The 15,486-nt window shown below is 36.4% G+C and overlaps 1 protein-coding gene across 8 annotated transcripts in view; it reads right to left on the reverse strand.

Moving 5' to 3' along the window:
- The window catches only part of WDR17 (WD repeat domain 17), a 101,202-nt gene that overhangs the window by 24,676 nt on the left and 61,040 nt on the right, over nt 1-15,486 (reverse strand). For all 8 annotated transcript variants that reach the window (XM_082715837.1, XM_082715836.1, XM_082715831.1 and 5 more), the window contains 9 exons: nt 14,196-14,287; nt 11,901-11,983; nt 10,074-10,160; nt 6,280-6,444; nt 3,694-3,896; nt 2,640-2,789; nt 2,424-2,554; nt 1,798-1,923; nt 628-783 (listed from right to left, as the gene is read on the reverse strand). In XM_082715837.1, coding sequence (XP_082571963.1) covers nt 628-783; nt 1,798-1,923; nt 2,424-2,554; nt 2,640-2,789; nt 3,694-3,896; nt 6,280-6,444; nt 10,074-10,160; nt 11,901-11,983; nt 14,196-14,287 — 1,193 coding nt within the window. The remainder of the gene's footprint in view (nt 1-627; nt 784-1,797; nt 1,924-2,423; nt 2,555-2,639; nt 2,790-3,693; nt 3,897-6,279; nt 6,445-10,073; nt 10,161-11,900; nt 11,984-14,195; nt 14,288-15,486) is intronic.

Consider the following 15,486-nt stretch of genomic DNA (forward strand, 5'->3'; position numbering starts at 1 on the left):
TAAAAAAAAGAAACAGAAGCTCCTTCTCCCTTTTGTTCTATTTTATTTGCCATCTACTTTTCAAAAGAACCACTATCTTGAATTTTAATAGGATAGATACATCTTAATCTTTTTGAAAATTGTGTTTTGTTGAATCAGTCCTCAATACAATCAAGATGTGCCTTAGAAACATCTTTCACTAGGCAATCCTCAATGAAAACCCTCTTCTGGCCAAAGCAGGGTCTCGTTATGACAAACAGTGTTAGCAAGGGGCAAGGAAGTCCACTGTGTGTAACTCAGCCAATGGGGATATTTACGGGGTATCAAAGATCCTACCCTACGGCAGTGGTTCTCAATCTTCAGCATGCATGTGAATAATGTGGAGGGCTCATAAAAGCACAAATCACTGGGCCACATCCCCAGAGTTTCTGATTCTGGAGGTTTGGGGTGGGACCTGCTTGTCTAACATGTTCCCATGTAATGCTTATGTTAATCTGGGGGATCTCACTCTGAGAAGTATCTCTCGGATATACACCTGACATCAAACTGGCAGAGAAGCAAACAGATCTGGAAAAAGAGAAGCTTAATATTTAGCATTTCACCAATACTTAGAATACTCTGTTAAACTCACTGATTTTAGCACTTTACCTCTCCAAGTTCAACCATCAGTTCACAGTATCTCTGAATTTGTCCTAATCTCAAATGTATGTCAGCAGCTTCCTTCAGTCTTTCCTCTTTAGTGGGGACCCCAATGCCACCACCAAATTTAGACATCTTGACTGTTGTCAATTCTTGGGCTTCAGACTGGTTAAAAAGAAAATAAAATTTTCTAAATTTAATTATCAAGAGCTGGTGATAACAGATGATCATAAAAGCATTGCAGGAGCATGTACTTTAAAAACATGTAGCACTGGAAACTAAATATTTTTAAAAATCAGTGCTTTTTCTCTATAAAATATGATACCTTTCCTACTGTAATATTTTGGTGTGGGTATGGGATAAAAAAGTGGATGTGTCTGGTGTGGGCAGGGAGAGGCTAAATCCCACGGTCCCTTAAAAACTCACCACGTGTTTTGGTTATACAGAAATGCAGGGCCCAAAAGGTCGTGAGTGATAATGTAATCACTGGAAAAAATACACAAATATCTGGAATAAAAATTAAAAATGACAGGCTCACTGTAACTGGCTCCTATACTGGCAAGAGGTAAGAGCTGCCGTCTTTTAGTGGAGCTGTGACTACAGAAAGTCCTCCTTTATGAAAATAACTGTTTCGTCTGACCTTCAAATCCCCATCTCTGGCCCAGTTCTCATACTGCAATGGTTAAGTTAACCATGCTATTTCCTTACAAATATAAGACCCATTTCCACTTTCTGGTCCCTGCACTGGTTTGTTGGTACTGGTTATCACTCCACGCATAAGGTAACTGATAATTTTGTAATGAAATTCATTAGGAGCTCTAATATGGCCAGTTTTAATAAAACTTATCCCAGAATACAGTCTATTGGGCCTCTGAGGCTAAGGTTAGAGTGGTCCGTATGTCAGGGTCATCTGGTAGTAGGTAAAGCATTTCAAGGAGTACCAAGTGACCTTTGAAGAAATTCATAAGATTCAACCTATAAACCATGGCTGCCTCAATCTGGTCTCAAATAATTCAGACTCTCATGACTGATTTTTACATTTATCTCTCCTCAGTGTTCACTTACTGTAGTCTACTAACTCTAATTTTATACATTTTTCAAAATAATTTTTGTATTTCAACAATGAAAAGGCAAAACTAATTTCTGCTTGAGGACATGATCCTGGCATACTTTACTTACCATTCGGAACTTAATCAGATGTTTCAAATGCATTATTCCTTTACAGTAGTTCTGAGGAAGCAGGCTATCGTCCTGTCCTCTGATCACAGCCACTAAATTCCACAAATTGTCACTGCCACCTGGAGGCTGAAAGGTTGATACAGAATAACCAAAGAGAAAATAATGCATTCGAAACCCCAAAGAATTTAGCATCTTTAAAAATAAGAGGCAGGGGGCTCCTGGGTGGCTCAGTGGTTAAAGCCTCTGCCTTCAGCTCAGGTCATGATCCCAGGGTCCTGGGATCAAGCCTCCCATCTGCTCAGCAGGGAGCCTGCCTCCTCCTCCTCCTCTCTCTCTCTCTCTGCCTGCCTCTCTGCCTACTTGTGATCTGTCTGTCAAATAAATAAAAATCTTAAAAAAAAAAAAAAAAAGAGGCAGGCATATATCTAAGTTAGAAAACTGACAAAATAGTAATATATCTCTTTTATCGTTCCTGGTTTCCATTTGCTTTCTTATTCTGAACCAACTATGTTCAGAGGAACCGCTGAGTTGGGACGGTATGTGTAAATATGTGATAACGACAATAGTTGTAATGACTCATTCTGATTACAGGGAAAATGTTCACGCTTAGCTCCTATGATACTCACTGATAAACATTCTGAAAACCATCTTAGTTTTTTTGCTCGAGGATTACCAGTTAGTTTCTCTATTTCGTGTTTAATATCTCTTGACACTTTACCACACAGTAGAGGAGGACTGCCTTGTTCTATAGCATGATCTAAAGAACAGACAATTCAGTGAGAAAGGACTGCTTTTAAGATAGTATTTAAAAATAAAATCTAATACATGCATATTTTCAATACCGGTGTTCCCGATAATTTCTTCCCAAGATCTGTCTGCCAGAATATTTATTAGTAAAGGAGTGATTAAAGGTGTTAATGACCAAAGTCTCACTGTAGAATCACGGGAGCAAGAGGCCATAGTGAAGGGGCGGCTGGGATGACATGTCAAACCTGATGGGAAAAAGAAACCCATTTTAACAAAAAGTAAACACTGAAAAATATTATTTATTTATGTGTACCTCATAAAACTTCTACAGAATTGAAGTTATATAGAAGTGTTTTGAAACAGCATTTCTATTTTGGCTGAAATGATACAAGAATATATTATTTAGCATATTCTATAAGTATGAATACAAAATTGAGTAATGATTAGCTAACGGTCCTGGTGAAAATGCTGAAATTCCATTTCAGCTGGTTCAGCAGCTAGCACACTGTCAGCAATGGCGTCACGGTCATCTGTGAGGAAATGGAGGATGGATGGAAGTTCTAATATAAGAAGAAAGAGAACTGGGACCTTCCAGTTTAGAACAACCAGAAACACAATTCTTTTCCACACTCAGCCCCTCTGCCTCAACTGAAAGGCCACTGAGGTAAAGTTTACGGACACAAGTGGCTAGAGTGGGGTGACTTTCTCTAAGGAACCATATTTGCCTTCCTAATTCACCACTTATGCCCATCAAGGTTTGGGCCTATAAATGAAAATGACATGCAAAAGACAAGAACTTCGGTTTCTATACCCAGATTAATTGTTTTTACAGACTTACTATTACATTAAAAAGCAAAACATTGTCCTAAATATCTAAGAGTAGAGATACAGGAACGGCTAGATAAAAAATCCAAGCCATTATGTGTGTGCATGTGTGTGCGCGCACATGGAAACATAAATAACTCCTCATGACATTTTGGATTATCTTCTGTGTATTCTGATATTCCAATAATGAACAAGTACAGTTTTAATAAGAAAAAGGTTATTATAAAAGGAAACAGTGAAGGTTTCTTTAAAAACATTGTATTTCTCAGAAATCATAAACTTCATTAATAAAGCAAAATTTAAAAGTGCATGAAAACACTTTACCATATACATCTGCACCATGATCATAAACAGTATCCAAACAGGTTCCTTCTCGGGTGTCCCATACTTTTATAGTGTAGTCCCAGCTGCCAGAGACGAGGAGATACGGAATCTCGGTGTTCCACATTAATCCCCTCACAGGCACAGCGTGGCCACTAAGAATGTTTATGCAAGCATCCTGAGTATAATCCCAGATTCGAACAGAACTGAAAACAGAATATCATGTATTATAATACATGTTCTAATTTGTCTAAAGTATTGGCACATGCTTAGAGGAGCACAATTATTTCTCAGTAAATTTAAAAAGCATTTTAAGTTTCAAAGTATGTTATAATTCTTTTATTTATAGCAGAAGAAAATAAACAAATAAGTAGGCTATATTTTTCCCCTACTTTAACTGGTCTTTACTAATGATCCTACATCTACCATTTCACAGTTTATAGACCTAAAAAATTTCTTTCTTAAAGTAAAATATTCAGATAAAGCCAAAAAATATTACTAATAATATGGGTACAATAATTTAACAACACTCACATTATTTGTAAATCATAAAAATATAACATGTACATTGGGTATTATTTGAAAAATCAATTCATCTCTATGCCCTTATCAAGGAGTAAATCATTCCTTCATGTTTTGGTCAATAAAGTAAGTTGGTTAGTTGGTGTGGAATCACTAAAATCAAGTACAAAATTTAAATATAACTGTATTCATAATATTACTTGAATCTACCAACTGTACAAAATACAGTGGTACTGAAAAAAATCTGAACTCAAAAATCAATTTAAGACCTCCAAATTCCAATAACAACTGGATAATTGGATAATTCATAATAATTTTTAGTTACAGATTTATATCAACCTGACAGTGCCAAAATATTAATACTCCAAAGATTATATGACACTATAAAGGAGACACATTACATATGTATTTTTCATTTCTTTAAGGCATATTTATTTCTGCTTTCTATAAAGACTTCCTTCTTTTTCCCCTTATCCTGGTACCTGTGTCTAGGCATAGCACAACCTAATTTTGTGCTAAATCCTTATGCTAGCACTGAATTGGTTTGGGTTGATACCATGTTTTCATAAGTAAGCTAATGTTAAAGTGAAGTGAATCAAAATACTTTAATTTATCATAAGGGACACTCATTAGAACAGGTGCTCTTGCTTTGTGATGTAATTTAGATTAGGCAAACATCAGACTAATATCATAATTACATTTTGTACCCCCAGGGCAAATAATACATTATATGTCAAAAAACAATTAATAATAAAAAAATTTTATTTTATTTTATTTTTTTTAATTTTTTTTATTTATTTATTTGTCAGAGAGAGAGAGCGAGTACAGGCAGACAGAGTAGAAGGCAGAGTCAGAGGGAGAAGCAGGCTCCCTGCGGAGCAAGGAGCCCGATGCGGGACTCGATCCCAGGACGCTGGGATCATGACCTGAGCCGAAGGCAGCTGCTTAACCAACTGAGCCACCCAGGCGTCCCAATAATAAAAAAATTTTAAAACACAGAAAAAGCTTTATACATCCCATTGTACGTAAGCATTATTTAAAGGTGCTAGATAGCTTATTACCTGTCTAGCCATATAAAGGGACCCATAACTACCATTACAGAAGACTTCCAAGTTTCATTAGCATAATTAAGTAAAATAATCTTACTGCTATCTTTCTCACAAATACTTCTTAGACAATGGTTGAAAATTACACTTTATAAAAATGTAGCAGTAGCATTCAGACACTGAGGTCTGTGTTAAGAAACGAACAATCTCTAAGTCAACTCATTCGCTGGGACATGATAACCTTACTGTAAGCAACATCTCCAGTGACAACCCACAGAACTCTCACAATTGATTTGCTCAGGAAATCTGGATGGATGCCAAAGTTTTAAGATGAAAAGAGTCAATTATTCAATATTAAACTTGTGTTTACTGTGCACTATGATTTCTATCTGCATAAAGTAAGATTTTTCTTACCTAAATTTATCTCATATTCAAATAGGGACCAAACTGTACTATGAAAATCTATCCTGTTTGAATATAAAATAGAGAGAAAATTTCAGTAACTTTTTCACAAAGCCAGGAAAAAATGTTAAATCACTCTCATTTTTAAATAAATTCTCTTCATGCTAAAAATACATGATCATCTTCTTGTTTTCTATTCTTAATGAAAACAGAGTACAGCTGTTTTCCATATTAACTATCAGGACACTACTAAAAATAAACTCTTCTCTATATTTTACAGAGATTTGTTCGTTTCAGATTTTTCGCTTTCCGAAATGATTCTTCCAAAATTTTTGTTTCTGTTAACTATGTTGCTAATAAGATAGAAATAAGCATCCATAATAAGCAAAACAAGTAAGGAAATAGAAATCACGAGCATGATAGCATAAGCATGGCAAAATTTAATTTACTATGGTTAAATGCAATTAGGTAATTGTTAACGGCTTATACATCCTGGTTATATGCACACGTTTAAAACATTTCCACCCATAAGCTGGATCATGTATAAGTATATACATTTCTAGAAGATTATAAGCTTATGAGTTTAAGGACTAAAAAATTAGAATCCAAAAATACATACCCATCATCAGAACCACTACAAAGAATTCCCTCGCTCAGAGGAGACCATTTAACATGGAACACTTTTGCAGTATGTCCACTAAATACTTTTAGTGGTTGATCAGAGCTGGTGGCCACATAATAAACACGAACATTTTTATCTTCACAGCCAGTGGCTATCATGTCTCTGAAACACCATCAATGGCACATTAAAACATGAGAAAATATTGATATTATTTGTTACCAATAACAGAAAGTCACAGTCCTAGTTTCCCAATTGTCTCTGGTGGCTGCACCAGCTTGAGATGCTTTAACTCTTCCAACTAGGGATTCTCTGTAAGTAAAATACGTGGATATGATCTTTCAGTGAACTTTGTTATTCTCAAGAGAATGAGAGTAACTAAGCAACCATTCATATCTATTGACATCCTAGCTGTCATACTTGGAACACTATTCCAAAGGGAGTCAGGAGGTCTAAGGCAGACCCATAGAAATTAGGCCCGAACAGTCTCTCTGAGGAACATTAACAATCATACAAACAGCCCCCATACTCTATACGGAAGTTACACATTTTGGACCCAACTGTTAACATGATCTTCTGCAAACTTCAAACTGTTGATTTTTGTCACATGGGTTATTATACTTGCATTTATTTAAGCCCATATATATAAATACACCAGTTTGCAAACTGGCATGCCAATCTATAAATGTGCTAAAACCTATAAATTTTACATCTGCCTAAGTCCCACTGATAAATGTGCCAGTCTCTACATGTGGGAAAATACACTTTGCATAATAAAAATATTTACATGTATACATGAGAATGTTTTTGTTTATGTGTATATGGACATATGAATATAATATCTTAAAAATTAAATAATAAACAGTCAAGGAATATACATACAGAAAGATACCCAAATTAGAAATTCAGAAATATCTTACGAATAAACTTTTATAAGTTCAAAGTATTTTTCACTTATCACTGAAGGGGCAATGTAAAATATGGATACTGCTATTAGAACATTTTAAAAAGGTTTTTAAGAATAAAACTGAAATTTATTAGGTATACTTGGTAGTAAGCATAAACGTTAATCAACAAAACATTGCATTAATGTCTAATTTTTATTTCAAATACTTATTAACCAATAAACAGAAATAAAAATGTGGAACTGTTCTATTGATCAGACACAAGATAATTCTATCCATTTGTTTATTGACAAAATATTTTTTTTTAATTTTTATTTATTTATTTGACAGACAGAGATCACAAGTAGGCAGAGAGGCAGGCAGAGAGCCCGATGCCGATGCGGGGCTCGATCCCAGGACTCTGGGATCATGACCTGAGCCGAAGACAGAGGCTTTAACCCACTGAGCCACCCAGGCGCCCCTGATCATAGGGTTTTTATCCTTCTTATTGATGTGATGTATCACGCTGATTGTCTTGCAAATATTGGACCACGTTTGCATCCTAGAAATAAATCCCACTTGATGGCGGTATATGATTTTTTAAAATATACTGTTGGATTCAGATTGCTAATATTTTGTTAGACTTTTGCATCTATATTCATGAGAGATACTGGTGTGTAGTTCTTTCTTTTTTTTTTTTTCTCCCCTGGTTGCTTTATCTGGTTTGGGTATCAGGGTGATACTGGCTTCACAGAATGAGTTTGGAAGTTTTCCTTCCTCTTGTATTTTTTGGAATAGTTTTGGAACAAAAGATATTAGCTCTTTTTTAAATGGTAGAATTTGCCTGTGAAGCTGTCTGGTCCCGAACTTTTGTTTCTTGGGTGCTTTTTGATTACTGATTCAATTTCATTGATGGTGATTGGTCTGTTCAAATTTTCTATTTTTTCCTGCTTTAGTTTTGGTAGATCATATGTTTCTTGGAATTTATTCATTTCTTCTAAGTTGCCCAATTTGTTGGCATATAGATTTTCATGATATTCTGTTATAATTGTATTTCTGTGGTATTGGCTCTTATTTCTCCTCTTCCACTAGTTATTTTGTTTATTTGGTTTTGTTGTTTGTTTGTTTTTTACAATGAGTCTTGCTAGAGGTTTAGCAAGACTTGGTCTTTTCAAAGAACCCAGCTCCTGGTTTCGTTGATCTGTTCTATTGTTTGTTTTTTTTAATGTGGTTTTTTGGTTTGTTTGTTTTAGTTTGTATTTTCTTCCTTCCTTCCTATCTAGATTTTATTTTTAATTAATCTCTATACCCAACATGGGGCTAGAACTCACAACCCTGAGATCAAGAGTTGCATGCTCCACTAACTAGCCAAGTAGGCACCTCTCTATGATTTATTTCTGCTCTAATCTTTATTAATTTTATTTGTTATAATTACTTTTATTAAGTGCTCCCAGGATATCATAGAAGAAATTTACCTAACATGGGGATCCAGAAACACTTCTCTGTAGAAGTAGTTTGATGCTGAGAACTGGAATATAGGTGGATGTTCCCTAAATACAATATAGAAGGGTTGTGTGCATGGGGTGGGGAACAGATTCCTAGATATAGGGAGACAGCATGAGAGAAAGCTTCAGTATGAAAATAAGCTGACTAGTTCAAGAAACGGAAAGCCAGTGCGGCTGAATGCAAAGAACAAGAGGGAGCCAGGCTTGCAATGGCATGATTAAACACACACAGGAACCAGATTATACGGGGGCTCCCCTGTCGCGCCCCTAAGATTTTGCATTTTACCCTACAATCAGTGTAAGCAATGAAATGGTGTACTGAGACCCCCTTGTTAAATACTTTGACTTTGACATCAAGAAGGTGGGGCAGGGAGACAAGGAAGCGATGACACAGGATGTGATTTAGAAGGCTTTTGAGGAAGTCCAAAAGCAAACAAGTAGTATTGGGTTGGGGAGTTCGGAAAGGAGTGGCTGGAAAAGGAGCATTTACATGGATCGCATCACAGGACTTGCTGGCCGACTGGAAATGGAAACAGACCAGATGACAAGGCATAAGAGAAGAGGCCAAGGATTTTGGCTTCGGCAGCTTTGTTATGAACATTATCAGGCCACGTAGATGGGGAGTCTTGGGGGAGGGGCTGGGCACAAGCTCACTTTGCATAAAACCTCTGACAGGTTTTATAGGTTTATAAGGTTTATAAACTCTTGTATATTTACTGAAAGAAATACACAGATCCATCATTTTTTATGTGATTTAACCCAGAACACAAGTATAACAAGGTTTTAATATTATAATATGTATATTTTCCACTTGCAATATGGAAAAACGTAATTTCACATTATTTTCACAATATCTAAAGGAGGTTTGAATCTTCAAGTACACTTTATACAGAATAAGAGGTTTGAAATGCAAGATTCTTGGAAGTGCAGTGACTTGAAGGATCAGTTTTAGAAGGGATTTGACTTGGATTAATTTTTAAATCTGACTTGATGTTTACATGGTAAATACTAGGCTTGTAAGGAAGGATGACCCTTCAAAACTATGCAAAGTTCTAAATTTCGGGAAATCATGCAGTTTCAGGGCATTGCAGCGGGGAGGACAGTGGAAAGTTCTGGTGGAATAACACCACTGGCGAGACTCCTGAAAGGGTTTAGGGAAAGGGTCACATACACTTCCACGGTAGAAGCCACATACAGATTCAGACTAAATTTCCATTTTTTATTAGTTAGTCTTATGCTTCTTCCTAAACACCAGCTAATGTAAACAATCAATTACAAGGCCAGACAACGAGATCATTACTCTAAAGAGAGTGATGAGTATTACCTGGGGGAATAACATTAAATTTCAGGTTTATTTAAAATCTCAGAAGTTATTATTTATCTTGGGAAAAAAAGAAATTCTTACTTGTTGTTCTGGCTCCAATCACAACCAAATACCGCAGCTGGATGTTTGTATTTGTGTAGCACTTTACCATCAATTGTTCGAATAATACTGAAATTAAGTATAATAGATTAATAGAAAAAAAATTACGAATACATTATTTACAAAAACAAAGCCAGTATTTTATAATTCAAAAGTAAGTTTTTTAGGATAGAGACCTTGTCTTCAAAGCACAGGGAACATTTAAAAATATTAAGTAAATGATATCACCAATTATGAGTATATTTATATCAGACAGTATTAATTATGGCAATCCACTTAAATCAATTTGAAGGTGATAAATTTTGATTTAGAATATTGCTTATAGAATATTTTTATATTCTATTTCTTACAGAAATATTTTTATAGAATTTCTTATAGAATATTTTTAGTTGAGAAAAAACATAGTTTAACACATATATTTTGAAACAATGATATAACTAACATATGCTTCAAAATTTAGCAGTTCAAAATTTATATTTCAAAGAGCTCATTTATAATGCAAGTTGCATGTACTATTTTACCAAGTCCAAGACACGCAAGCTGTAACACTGTTGTGGCACATTCTGAGTGACATAACTAGAAATTTGAAGGATCTCTTCTCCCCAAAAGAATACATTTTAGCTGCAAAAGTTAAAGAGGCTCTAAAACCCAACTATATCATTGCCATAACAAAGGGCAGTTAATTAAAAAAAAAGAAAAAGAAAAAGAAGCAGCAGCAGCAGCAGGAACTGTATAAATTAATGTATCACAGAGTTTTAAAAGTCTTTAGAAAAGATAGGCCAATGAAAACTTCTGAGGCTACTGGGAAGTGGTTGCAAATGTTTAGTCACTGCCTATGGTTATTTACCAAATAACCATAATCAGTGATGTCCTGAAAGTCCGTGGTAAAGCTAACTGTGGATCACGTTATCCAAAAATTCTGAAGCACATCTATTGTATTTTGGTATTTATCCATTAGCAAATAGTTCTTTTCAAGGCAAAAAAATCACTAATATGCCTATTTTTGGAAAATTTCCCCTTCCTGGTAAAGATCTTTGGTTTCCATAACAACTGTCTTTTTCACTGAAATTAAAGAGAGGACGAGAAAATTGGGCTGGGCCCTGCCAAACCCAACAGGAGACCATCTCTTCTACATTGCCTGCTGCCACGCGCGATTCTACCACCTGCCGACAATGACAAAACCTACAGCCGCACAATAGCAACATCTGGATAAACACATTTGTTCAGCTCAAAGGTGATTCTTCCCTTACAAATATATTCCTTGGAAACCTACTTTCTCCTGGGATCTAGCAGAATTAAGAAAGCACTGGCTTCTGAAACAGAGTCAGAGACGTTAGGCGTTTCCCACATGTGTTACCTTATTCCTTCTTGCAAAGGCTATTCATCCTTTTATAAATAATAGCATCTACAAAAGGCGAACAAGTGTCTAGACCACTTGATATCTCTTGAATCACCCGTGAAACTGAAATACCACTTCCTCAAAAACGTGATGAGGATTAATAAGACTCTTAGTGAAAAGTTCTTAAAGTCTCTTTGAGGTATTCACAGTATTTTAGTTACCACTCAGGAAGTATTTTCATTTAGAAAGAAATGACTGGTTTATTTACTTGAAACCTCTCCACACTCTTATTTGGTACCGCTATGGAACACGGTCTGTGCCCGTGTGGGCTTGTACCCATGTACTGACGACAGCTGGCGGAGCCTACAATGGGATCTCGCGGACGACCCGGATGTACGTGCCAATGGGACACAACTGGTACTACCACATGCATCTGTAATAAGCAGTGTAACTCTGTATCCAGGACTTACCAGAAGCCATCCCCACTGCAGGTGGCTATTCTTTTGGAATCTTTTTGACTCCAGGCAACGCAGAATATTCCATTTTTTCCATGCTTCAAAAAATGCAAAATACCTATCAATAAAAAATAATTCACCCCTTTTTTTCTCTTATTTATTTACTTCTTCTAGTATTGCTCTTCTGTTAGGAACTTACTCTAGATGATGCTAACAGAGGTATTACTGTCAACAGCAGAAGCGGAACATAAACTTTAAAAATGTAGGAAGCTATCACACTTAAAAAACCAACCCCCTCTGCTAAGATATCGATTAAGAGGCTCTGTTTCGGTTTTGCAGACGCTGGCAGAGAGCCGAGATCTGCAGAATAAAGCTATGCTTGATGCCTTTTCCAGAAGTGCCTGCATGGAGACGAAGGCAGGGATCTCTCCACTTCCTAACCCGGTGCTACCACAACCACAGCCGGAGAAATACTGCAACTGTTATTACTGGTTGTTGTTCTAAATCCCAAAGGTTTCTGTTTTATAAAAACAAAGAAGGATTTAAGGTTCTTCCTGTCACAAACCACTCTATATTGACCTGTTCCTCTGCTTTCTTGGATTAGGGTGGTGGGGAGGGATAGAGTCACAACCAGTATGATGAGGATTTGTAAAGCCACAAGGAATACACTACACATGGGAATGTCATTCATCAGCAGGGCGTGGGACAATAAATGTTGCCATCGATCCATTTCCAACTTTTCTTTAACTTTATGTAGCAGTTCAGTTGTGGCTGCTGCTAGGGAGAGACTAAAGTCTTGAGTTTTAAGGCAACATTACTGAAGTGGTCTCCAGCTTGCTGTTTACTCCCTCTGTGTGGATCAAGGGGGTAGCTATACAAAGATGCGCATAAAATGGAGGCAGTCTCTATATTCAGGGAACTGAAGGAGTGGAGGCCTCACATCAGCTTCGTTTATCCCAGGAAAAGTGCAACTTAGGGCTTCTAAGACCCGGAATTTCCTTCTGTGAGACGTGTGTAACTCAGTTAATTACAGCCAGCACCACCCCGTATTAATTATCCTAGATTTAATCCCAGATTTAAGCACTTTTTCTATCAGTCACGACTATGCTCCAGAATTCTGGGGAGACATGAAAGGAAGTGAGGGTCACCCCCACCCCCCATGCTAGGATGCTGGTCGGGGGGTCAGGGTGGGGCCGTCACAGTGCTGATGGGCAGACATCTGAGGTCACAGGAGGTCAAGATGCCGTAAGAAGAGTTCAACAGAATGACCCCCAAGGATAACTTCTTTGAATTTAGGTCAAAAGTTTCTTTCTCAGATTTATTTCTTTTCTTTGTATATGACTATTATGGGATCAGTGCTGTTCTTGACCGGAGGGCGGAGGGCAGGTCAGGGCACTGCTGAACTGAAAGCATTGCGCTGGAGAGAAAGGGAGGATGGGAACTCTACGGGCCTTTGTCAAAGCCTCCTCTTTAGGGGGCAAAATTGCTTACTGGTAGTTGGTAAAGTTTCCCTAATATTCTGCATTTTCCATGTTACTTTAGTGTCCCCTAGAAAATCAAAGCTGCTTGATCCTCAGAGGAAGATCAGTTTTTTGTATAAATAGCTTTAAAGTCATTTTCAAATAGATTATATCTTCAATAAACTCCAACAGTAATCATTTGAAATGAATGAAATTTCAAAAGAGAGATCCTTTCTTATTTCCCTTGATACACATCTAACATACTACAGTGAGATCACAGGCAGTTTCCAAGTATTAGTGGGACTCAGTAAAACACAGGATGACAATTAAATTCCAGGCAGAAGTCAAGTACAATGTTTGCCACTACCAGCAGGAAGGGGGGGGCGGTCTTAGCACTTGTCCTGGAGGAACAGAATTTGGGAGGTGGAAGGAAGTCCACAAAACTGTATAAATCCAACTTTCCCATCTTACAGGTGAAGAATCAGGTTCAAGACATTAAATGGCTCTCCCTACGTGAAAAGTGAATTGTAACAGAATTTAGACTGTAATTTGGAACTTGTTTCGAGTTTACTTTTCTTACAACTATTGAATATTTGCCCAGATAATTTTGTGGAGAATAAATCAGAATTCCTTTGAATGTCTAATACAACTATAGGTGAATTCTTTTATCTTAGACCCATCTATATGTTTCAGAATTCATTTCAACATGTGTATGTTCTCTTATTTTTTTTTCCCAAGTGACAGAACATAATGTAACCTGGCGATTATAAAATTAAGAGAGAAAAGCATTTACAAAACATGAGGCAGTATAAGACATTATACTATTCGGCTACCAATAAATACACCTTACCTCATTAAATCGTTGCACCATTTTGCCCTTTCTAACATCCCAAATAAAGGCACCATTTCGGGAAGTTGCTCCAGCAATACAATTTAAGTCACCTTAGGAAACAATTTGTTAGACATTATATGAAATGTCTGCCACACATGTAATTCTTTCCAAAATGTTAATTTTTGAAAAGGACTTGCAATTTACAATGTAATTTTTCTAAGTTATTTATTTATTTATTAAAGATTTTATTTATTTATTTGTCAGAGAGAAAGCGAGCACAGGCAGACAGAGTGGAAGGCAGAGTCAGAGGGAGAAGCAGGCTCCCTGCGGAGCAAGGAGCCCGATGTGGGACTCGATCCCAGGACGCTGGGATCATGACCTGAGCCGAAGGCAGCTGCTTAACCAACTGAGCCACCCAGGCATCCCAAATTTTTCTAAGTTTTTAATGATGAAAATTATCAAATGTATGGAAAGAGAAAATAGTATAATGAATGTATTATCAACACAGCTTCAATTATCAAAACAAGGTCAACTCTCATTTTGTCTATAGTCTTTCTTGGGTTTCTTTGGAGCAAATCTCTGACAGTCTATCATTTCACCAATAAATACTTCAGTACAAATGTCTAAAAGACTTTCAATAACATGACCAAATTATCATAATCACGAACACAAAAATTATCAATAATTCTTCAATACTATCACTCATCCAGTCAGTATTTACATTTTTCTTTACACTCATCTAACGAGTTGTTTTTTTTGGTTAGGAAAGCATTTCTGTAAGCAGAACACATGAAAAAATCCAGGTTCTTTAAATCAAAAACCTAAACAATGTTCTTTGTTTGTAAGAAACAGAAAGATCCATGAACATCAAACTGCTGCTAAGTTAGCAGATGTTCTGATACATAAGTGCTTTTTGCAAGGCAGTCAAAGAGGCTTTCTGCATTAAAAGAAGGGAACAATTGTCCTGCGCTACCTACAAGTAAGACATGGAGGAAATACTTTGGAATAAATGATTAAAAACCTTAAAAAGATAAGTCCATACCATTTTTCTAGTATTTTCATTCTGCTCTCCTTTTTTGGGTTCTCAAATTATTGAGAAGTTTCCATATTAATTTGTACTTCTTTTTCTTCTCCTGTGGTTGCTACTCAAAAAGGACAGCAAGCTACGCAATCCTCTAAACCCTACTCACTTCCAAGCCTACCGACCTTCGTAAATCTTTTAAATTTTAACCATACTTAACTAAAAGTAGTGATTTCATCAGTAATCAAATTTCAAAAAAGTAAAGAATTTTCATTTTCCAACAGTCCT

This window comes from Mustela nivalis, assembly GCF_964662115.1.
Source record: "Mustela nivalis genome assembly, chromosome: 20".
Classification (NCBI taxonomy): Eukaryota; Metazoa; Chordata; class Mammalia; order Carnivora; family Mustelidae; genus Mustela; species Mustela nivalis.